The 8977-nt window shown below is 52.6% G+C and overlaps 1 protein-coding gene across 1 annotated transcript; it reads left to right on the forward strand.

Moving 5' to 3' along the window:
- Positions 1-1343: 1343 nt before the first annotated feature.
- On the forward strand, positions 1344-8572 carry OTOP3 (otopetrin 3). Its single transcript, XM_052687873.1, has 8 exons — positions 1344-1524; positions 2301-2489; positions 2725-3134; positions 4020-4156; positions 4708-4766; positions 5337-5455; positions 5630-6558; positions 7233-8572. Exons 3-8 carry the CDS (start codon positions 2747-2749, stop codon positions 7401-7403), a joined length of 1803 nt encoding a protein of 600 aa, XP_052543833.1. The 5' UTR covers positions 1344-1524; positions 2301-2489; positions 2725-2746; the 3' UTR covers positions 7404-8572.
- The last annotated feature ends 405 nt before the right edge of the window (positions 8573-8977 follow it).

Consider the following 8977-nt stretch of genomic DNA (forward strand, 5'->3'; position numbering starts at 1 on the left):
AAACCGCAGGGACACTCCCAGCCCTGGTGTTTTCCTTCAGGCCTTTCTTTAATGGAAGAACCTCTGATTTCACCCGGTCTTCCTCACCTCAGGATACAGACTCCTGGCTTCCATTTCCCAGCTCAGTTTAATTTAGACTGATGAGTACTGAAAAACAGCCAGATTTGCAAATCTCACCCACATGCGAGTCATCAGCTTTACTCAACAGAGAGCCCAGCAAATAGCTCTTGGGAGATCCCTGTTCGCTGCAGAGCCCCCAGGTGGGGTCACGAAAGCAGCCAGCAGCCCAGGACAGCCCGATGGTGCTCAGGGAGCGGCGGAGCAGCGCTTCCTTGCTCCTCCCAGCGGGACGGAGCTGCTGACGCTTTGGGGCATCTCCCCGTGGGGAGTCCCAAAATCCTCATCAGATGACAGCATCCCAGCTCTGCCCCACGAGCCGAGGGTTGGGTTGGACATTAAACACCACCGCTTTACCGGCACAGCTGAGGCACAGCTGACGGCTGCTCCGTCACCTGTGGGCGTTCTCACCTAGAAGAAGTGGGCCCCTTTTGCTCTTGTTTTCCATCCCTTTCGTCACATCCCGACGCACGATAACCCGTGCTCCCCCACCCACTCCACCCGCTGTTGGGCTCTTGAAAGCTTTTCCCAGCTCTCGCCTCCCAGCTCACGTGTTTGGCAGCTGCAGGAAGCAAGGTGCTGCTGGGGGCTCATCCCGGGACACAGACAGCCCCTCCTCACATCAGGCCAGGCTCACTCAGAAATGTCAATCCGCTGTTTTGAGCCGCACAACCAGAGCAATCAGCTCACCACAAATCCCAACCAGAAATCAATGCGACACAAGAGGGAACAGTGACAGCACAGCTCGGACCCAGAGCATTCCCAACGCACGGCTGAGCCCAGGGGGTTTGCACATGAGCATCTGGAGTCAACATTTACAGCTCAGAGCCATTCCCCAAAGCAGCCACCTCTCTGCCAAAAATCCTCAAGTTGATGCAGTCCCCACACTTTGGCTGGACCACAAGCTTTGTCTTTTGGAGCAGTTGGGGTACCTGTGCCATGGGTAAAGACACAAAGAAGTGGTACACCAGAGATAAACCTTCAGAACTACCTGGAAACAAAGGAGCGGGGACCACGAGTGGATGTTAGCCAAAGTTAAGTGCTCCCATCTCTGTAGCCCAGAACAGGCTCACACCACAAGATTAGCCTTGAATTTGCTGAAGCCATGGCACGAATTAGTCACAGTGGCTTGTGGTTTTACCAGTTGGCACATCCTGTGCCAAGGCTGCTGGCATGGGGCAACTCAGCAGGTGCATAAAGGAGCCGTTTCCCATTGGCTGCCCTTGTCAGAGACGAGAGCGTCTCGCTGACTAATTAATGTAATGACAATAATAGACCCAAAGTAAACAAGGTGGAAAAAGAAAATCAATGGTCTCGGAGCAGAGGCCGCACTGAGCGGGGAGCAGCGCTGCCGGCACCTCAGCCCGGCAGGAGAGGCACAGAGCATCGCAGCAGCACGGCTGGGAGGTAAGGACAGCCGGCTGCTCACAGCAGCACACGGGTCAGGGCACGGGGCCTCAGCAAGCAGCTGCTGTGCACAGCGCCGCCCGGGCCCTGGGTCCTCCGCGGCGCGCTTCCTTCTTGTTCTCCTGCCCCTAAAGCAGGGTAGGAGAGGGGAGAGCCATTGCTTCTGTGCTTGTGTGAGAGCTAAACAGGAGGAGAGCTTGGGCGGCAAAGAGGGAAGGGTTTAAGGTCCATCTCCGTTTGAAGTGCACTGAAGCCTGTGGACCAAAGGCAAACAGCATCTCGGTGTGTGTGTGAAAGAAGAGAGAAACATTTAAAGGGAAATTTAAAGAAGAGGGAAATTTAAATCCCTTCTCAGACAGCTTCTGCCTCAAAGCCCCATGACAACTGTACACAGTTCCCACCCCAACGCATCCCCAGTGCTTTCAGCACAGCTGCAGCCCCAAGCAAAAGCAGCTCCCATACCCTGACCCCATGGGGAAGCAGCTCTGCCCCACCGCTGCTCACAGCCAGAGATCACTCTGCCATGGGCAAATCTAGCGAGGTCTTTCCCAGCACTGCACAGAACAGCTTCCAGGCTGTGGCCATTTATCTGAGCCAGCCCCTCAAAATGCTCTGGATCAGCTCATGGCTCTGTGCTCTTCGCTCTGTGCTTCAAGGAGAAAAAGAAAGAAAACCAAACGTTAACTCTGCTCTATTCTCAGCCCCTGGGAAGCCAGGCTGGGTCTTTTCCTCGCAGCTTGGATAAACTTACAAATACTCTTTATTCCCCTCGTCAGCTCTGTCATGATTTCTGCAGCCATATAAGGAGCCCGTAAGCACAAGGAGGAGGTTGTCCCCACCAGTCAGAACCAAACAGCTCTGAATTCTAAAGCAGGTCTGAGTTTGCTCTTCATTCCCATCTATAACTCCTGGAGCAACAGAGAGAAGGAAACCTGAACGTGGGGCTGTGTGTGGAGGTGTGAAAGGTGAGGATGGGAAACTTGGCACCTCTGATCCCAGCAACTCCCAGTGCTGGTGGGGCAGTCATCAAATACCTCTTTTAACACCCGTGTTTATTGACATCTTTTGGCAATGTGACCTTTTTCCCCACTACTCTACAGTGACTCTGTCCCTTAAACCTGGGCTAAACCCTGATCCATTTTCCCTGCTCACTCAACTCTCTCTATAACCTTCCTTCCCCTTTAACTCCTCTCTCTGCAGGTGACCCACAGGGAGCCCAGCCATGCCAGGCAACAAAGCCTCCAAGCAAAAGCCTTGCCACCACTGCAACAGAAGGTCGGCCTCAGCCCCTCCAGGCACCTCCACGATCCACTATGAGAAGTCGTGGCTGTACCGGCACTGCTCCCTGCAGCAGAGGGACAGACAGGCTCAGAAATCGGGGCAGCTGTTCTCAGGGCTGCTGGCCCTGAACGTAGTGTTTCTGGGCAGTGCTTTCATCAGCAGTATGATTTTCAACCACGTGGCCATCACGCTGGCGGACGTCTGGATCCTGCTGTCCATCCTCAAGGTCTTGTGCCTGTGCTGGATTATCTACTACCTGCTGGGCACCAGCCGGCAGCCGCACGCTGTGCTCTACCGGGACACCCATGCTGGGCCAGTGTGGATCAGGGGTAAACCCTGCTTTAGTTCATCATCCCATGCCTTTCCCTTTCTTCCCAGTGCTTGGAAAATACAGAAGTTCTTTCCTTGCCACTAAGAGCGTGGAGCCACAGGAGATGGAGTCAGGGCTTTTCCAGGGCACAGCTTGAGCCACAGGGAGGAAGCAGAGCAGCCAGGAGAGCCCTGAACTCAGCTGTCCTCCATCCTCCTGAGCAACCCCACGCTGCAATCCCTTCTCAAAGCACAGCCTCAGCTCAGCATCCGAGCACAGCAGCCCTGTGCTGCTCTCCTTTCACAGAGTAGCATGGCGGGAGGTTTCTGCCCTGTGAGTCACATCCCAGAGTGACATTGGCTTCCCTGGGAGTTTCTCACACTTTGCGGGATGCCGCTTTCCTAAACAATGCTGCCTCTACCTATTAGGAAGATTCTAACTAGTGCAAGCCTTCATAATTAAGTGTGGAGAAGTGAAGGGAAGAAAGCTGAAAGCTGCCTAAAGACCTTGTGCAGATAGAGAGAAAAGGGGGGAGCAGCAGAAAGGTCCCAACCTCTGCAGGGCGGTGCTGCAGAGCCCCAGCCTCACATTCTCCCCAGGGTATTCAGAAGGTAGAAACCAATCACCTGCCATCCTCTTACCTCCATCACTCCAGAGCGCACAGAAAAGGCTGAAAATTCCATTCCCACCTGCTGTCCAAGCACAGGAAATACCTTGTGCTGTCCCAGCACCTTACGCCAGGCTCAGCAGCCAGGCTGCCCTTCCTCCCCTTGTCTCAAAATCAGGAGGCCTCCAATCAGACAGCAGCCCTGCTCAGAACCAGGAGTCCTCACTCCCCATCCACACTTGGATGCTCCACAAACTCATCTCTGTTTATTCACTTCTGCTTTTGCTGTTTGCCCAGGGTCGCTGCTGCTGTTTGGCACTTTCAGCATCCTCCTGAATGTCTTTCAGATCGGCTTCAGCGTCATTCAAATCAACTGCAAATCCAAAGTGGAAATCGTGTTCCCCAGCATTGAAATCCTGTTCGTTGCCACGCAGGTAATGCACATTCCCCCTTCCTAGCAGCTCACACGTTCTCTGTTCTGTTGCTGGGGTGAGGGAAGTGAGGACGCTCAGGAAAGTGAGAGCAAGCGGGGTGTTCTCATAGGCATTGAAGTAGCAAATACCATTTCAAATGACACCACGTGCACACCTGATGTGCCAGATTGAGAGACAAAAACGATTTGGAAAGATGTCACCTGGTACTAAGTGACATACTGCAGGACCCAGGTGTTTGGTTTACAGCAACAAAATAGGGAAACCAAAGAGGAAACATCCCAGGAATATCTTTGCACCTGCCTCCCTGCACGCAAATACATCCCCAACAAAACCCTTTGTGTTCAGGAGCATCTTACAGGCAGAATTCCCACCCTCCTTTGCCATGGGTGCAGGCACAGGCATGCTGGAGCCACGTGAGGATGGCAGCACTTGTTCCAGTGCTGCCCAGGCACACACACAGCTCCTGCCAGGGCTCTGCACTGCCCATCCCTGCCCTCGCATGCAGCACTGCCAGCTGCACCCCTCACACTGTACTTGTCATTGATCTGCAGGCGTTTTTCTTATGGCATCACTCTAAGGACTGCATTCAAGTTCAGCACAACCTCACCAGGTATGAGAAGGGGGGGGGGGGGGGGGGGGGAAAGAATCTTCCTGCTTCTCTAAAGAAGCTTTTTCTTTCTGCTTGTTATCCTCCTCATCTCTGCTAGACCCTCACCTGCCCTCACCCAGAGGGCACAAACAAGACCTGGGCTACGATCAGAGCAGACCCATCCTCCTTCCATCCACTCCAGCTCTCCCCTTCGGTTTGCACTCACACCCTCATCTGCTACAAAGCTCATTCCTCTCTCATTCCCAAACACCGTCCCACTGCTCATGAAATGACTCCTCCATGGGGTTGGCTGCCCTGCTCCCATCACCGGGAGTCCCCCCACCTTCCTTCCCACAGCTGCATCCAGGCCCAAGCTGGTGTCACTAGCGAGCTTGTTCTGCTCCTCCACAAATGGGAAAGCCATACACTACTGCCCACGCACAGCGCAGAGCCAAAAGCACGATGTTTGTGCACATCCTTACACGTGAAAGCAAGGAGCAAAGGGCGGCACTGCAGTGCATGTGCTCACACAGTCCGGTCATAAACCATCACCACAGACAGGGCTATAAAAGCACCTTTCTGCTCTTCCAGATGCGGGCTGATGCTGACCATCGCCACCAACCTTCTGCTCTGGCTGCTGGCGGTGACCAATGACTCCATCCACATGGAGATTGAGTCTCAGCTGCGAGAGGTGGAGCAGCGCCTGGCAGGCAAGGCTCCTTTCCCCACATCCCTGCTCGTGTTCAGCTGACGCAGCGAGCACAGCAGCCCTCAGTCGCAGTGATTCAGACAGCACAAGCAGCTCCTCAGAATTCTGAGGCTCCCCCGTTATCAGATGTTGACCATCTCCCTCCTAATAGCTGCCTTCCTCTCCTTACATCCAGGCAATGAGACAGACTCGTGTGCGTGCCCAAACACCACCACCTGCAAAGTCTTCCAGAAGGGCTACATCCTGCTCTATCCCTTCAACACCGAGTACTGCCTCATCTGCTGCTCTGTGCTGTACGTCATGTGGAAGAACGTGGGGCGACGCATCAGCCACCACCACATTGCTCACGTCAAGCCCAAATTCAAGCTCCAGGGAGTGGTTTTCGGGCCCCTGCTGGGTGCTGCCGCCGTAATCATTGGGATCTGCGTCTTCATGATGTACCAGATCCAGGCCACAGGCTCAGCTCCCAATTACCAGGTCTTCGTGTTGTATTATTCCTACTACATTGTGCTCCTGCCCCTGATGTGCGTGGTCGCAATTATTGGGACAGTCATCCACACCTTGGAAAAAAGGGAGCTGGACACACTGAAGAACCCAACCCGCAGCCTGGATGTGGTGCTGCTGATGGGAGCAGCCCTCGGCCAGATTGCCATGTCCTACTTCTCCATTGTCGCCATCGTGGCCACCAACCCCAGAGACATGCTGAACAGCCTCATCCTGTCCCATTCCGTCCTCCTCATCTTTCAGTATATCACCCAAAACATCTTCATTATCGATGGGCTCCAACGGCAGCCATTCGTAGCAGCAGAGGCCCAGCACACAGCGCATGCTGGGCAGCTTTCTGCAGTCCCAGAGCTGCCTGGTGAAGGGGTGACAACACCGAGCAGCGATCAGGAGCACTCACAGACCTCTCCCAGCAAGGAGGAAGAAGTGAGCGAAGAGCACAGCCGCGAAGCCCACGAGCAGAGGCGAGTGAGCGTGCTGGAGCTCGGGCAGGAGTTCCGGAGAGTTTCCCTGTCCTACATCCACACCTACTCTCACCTGAGTTGGAAGAGGAAAGCATTAAAGGAGATCTCGTTCTTCTTGGTTCTTTGCAACATCATAGTAAGTACTGCTTTCTTTGCCACACCACAGCTTTGCTAACTTGCGATACCAAGACAGATGTGCATCTTTCTTTTGGGCCGCCATTGTGAACAGGAAAGTTTTACCCACTAGGATTCCTCTTTCTAGGGAGTTGAGACAAGGCTGCTTCTTCATTAATGCTCCATTCCCAGAACTTCAGGCTCCCTCTTTTACCTCAAACATGGCAAGGCTTCCTGGGAATGGGAAGGAGGCAGCCAATACATCCTTAAAAGCCAGAGAGTTGTCAGACTCACTAATGGTGCTTCATGAAACAGCTGGGGAAACATGAGGTACCAGCAGTGAGCCCTCTTAATCATGTCTCCACTCACCCAATAAAGCAAACTTCGGAATCTTCAATAAACATCAATTTTCACTGCAGCTTTAAGAAATGGAAAGCAATTGACCAAGTGAAATTGTGTGAAAAGACGAAGCTGCCTGGGGCAGAGTGAGCTTAGTGTTCGGGTCCCAAGAATTTAACAGCGTTCGACTTGTAGCAAGGAGTCAGCAGTGTAACTCTCCTCTTCCTCCCACACAATGAAACCCCTCTGCTGCTCTTGCGATATTCCTACAATTCCTTGCGCCAGCACTGAGATGACAGTGCAAGTTTGCCACCCCCTGACGTGTGCGTTGTTGCTTTGTTTTCCTTGCCTCTGTAGCTGTGGATCATGCCCACGTTTGGGGCTCACCCCGTGTTTGAGAACGGGCTGCAGAAGTCATTTTACGGCTACTCCACCTGGTTTGCCATTGTGAACTTCGGCCTCCCACTCAGCGTCTTCTACCGCATGCACTCCGTCGGGGGGCTCCTGGAGGTCTACGTCTCAGCCTGAGCCAACGGAGGCCGAGGCGAGATGGGACCGGGCAAAGATGCAGTAAGCAGCTGCAATGCACCTGGAAGTTTTCAGCCTTTTCTCTCCAGCTTCTGTTTTGACTTCTCCTTGCACAACACCTCCATGAGCTTCCAAAGAAAAGGAGGTGGTTTTGTGTTGCTGCTTTTTTTCTCCATAGAGAACAGAATGAAAACTCATTAACAAGCTGCATTACTGCTCTACAGAAACATGCTGGTACTTCTCAGCACCTGCCAGTGGATGCTGTATGCTAAAAAGTGGGACTTTTATCTGGGAGATTTCAGTAGCAGCTGGTAAAAGAATGTAAGAGCAGCAAGGGCTGACCTACACTGCACGTAAGTTCAAAATGCAGTCAAGGACCACCACAGCCTCACCACTGCCTGCCAACCACAGCACAGAAAGCTTGCACCCCGCAGCACAGAAAGGCCCTAGCAGCACCAGGCACTCCAGCAGCACACCCACAGTCATTCACAAATGAACCAAATGTACACTTTGTACATGCAGCGTCCAAATGGATCGTGATGCTGGTAGTCGCTGTGATGGCCAGCAGAGGTTAATTCTGTTTGCTCCCGGTGCTGACATCCAGCATACCAACTTGTGCTGATCTCGTAGGACTCCGCTGCCCTGCAACACCACACTCCTGCAGCTCTCAGTACTGAAGAGCAGGACAGGCCCGCAGGTTTGCACCATTTCAGGGCACTTTTTCCCACTACTGAAAATGGAAGCAATAACATTACTTTGCCTCGATGAAAATGAACACTATTTCCCCTTTCAGGCGCTCACAGTCTCAAGTAAGGAGTGCCACAGAAGTGCAATGGCTGATCTTTACTTGATGCTACTTACAATGCTCTCACCTCTGCACTAGCAAAGGTCCCATCCTCATCTGCAGAGCCAGTTCAAGAAAGACCCACTGCACCCACTGCCAAGCCTCCTCCACACCAACACTTATCCCCACAGCTGCTTTGCACATCCACAAGCATTTCACAAGGTCCACACAGAGGATTACAGTTATGTGGTGTCTGACCAACAGCTGTATGCACTCCACAGAAGATGCCTGCTTGAAAAGCACTTAGGAGAGCAACGGGGCTTAAATTCTGCAGGTCTTAAATACAGACTCTGATGAATGAAAATAAAGACAGATTGAGAACTTATGTGTGTCTGGCGAAATCTCTTCTCTGTTCTTCATTCACCAAAGAGCAGCCTCAAAAAAACAACCGAGCGTTCAGAGGTCAGACAAGATTTAAGGGCAGGCTCTTGTTTACAGTCAATCTATTTTTTTGCCATCGAGATCTTTCATAACCTTCACCCACAGCCAAAGTAGCAGTGCAAAATGCATCCACATTAATACTTCAGATTGCCTGTAAATCAGTCCCAGAAACAGTGTGGGTTTAGGATCAGAGCTATGGGCATTTTTGGGCAACATTATTTTCACCCTACTCGAGAACTACAGAACTACAAACTCCTGTCCACATTATGCTGCCCTCCTGATAACTCGGCTTTCGGGCAGTGAAAAAACTCTCCGAAACTAAAAGTGAGAACGACCTCATGAGCATGAA

The sequence above is a fragment of the Tympanuchus pallidicinctus genome, unplaced genomic scaffold (assembly GCF_026119805.1).
Source record: "Tympanuchus pallidicinctus isolate F22 unplaced genomic scaffold, pur_lepc_1.0 scaffold23, whole genome shotgun sequence".
NCBI classification, from domain to species: domain Eukaryota; kingdom Metazoa; phylum Chordata; class Aves; order Galliformes; family Phasianidae; genus Tympanuchus; species Tympanuchus pallidicinctus.

What these genes read in the sequence shown, in the direction of transcription:
- OTOP3 (XM_052687873.1), top strand. Translation starts at nt 2,747, where the DNA reads ATGCCAGGCAACAAAGCCTCCAAGCAAAAGCCTTGCCACCACTGCAAC. An exon ending in TCCTGTTCGTTGCCACGCAG is followed by an intron (nt 4,157 to 4,707) that starts GTAATGCACATT and finishes ATTGATCTGCAG; the next exon opens with GCGTTTTTCTTATGGCATCA. An exon ending in GGTGGAGCAGCGCCTGGCAG is followed by an intron (nt 5,456 to 5,629) that starts GCAAGGCTCCTT and finishes CCTTACATCCAG; the next exon opens with GCAATGAGACAGACTCGTGT.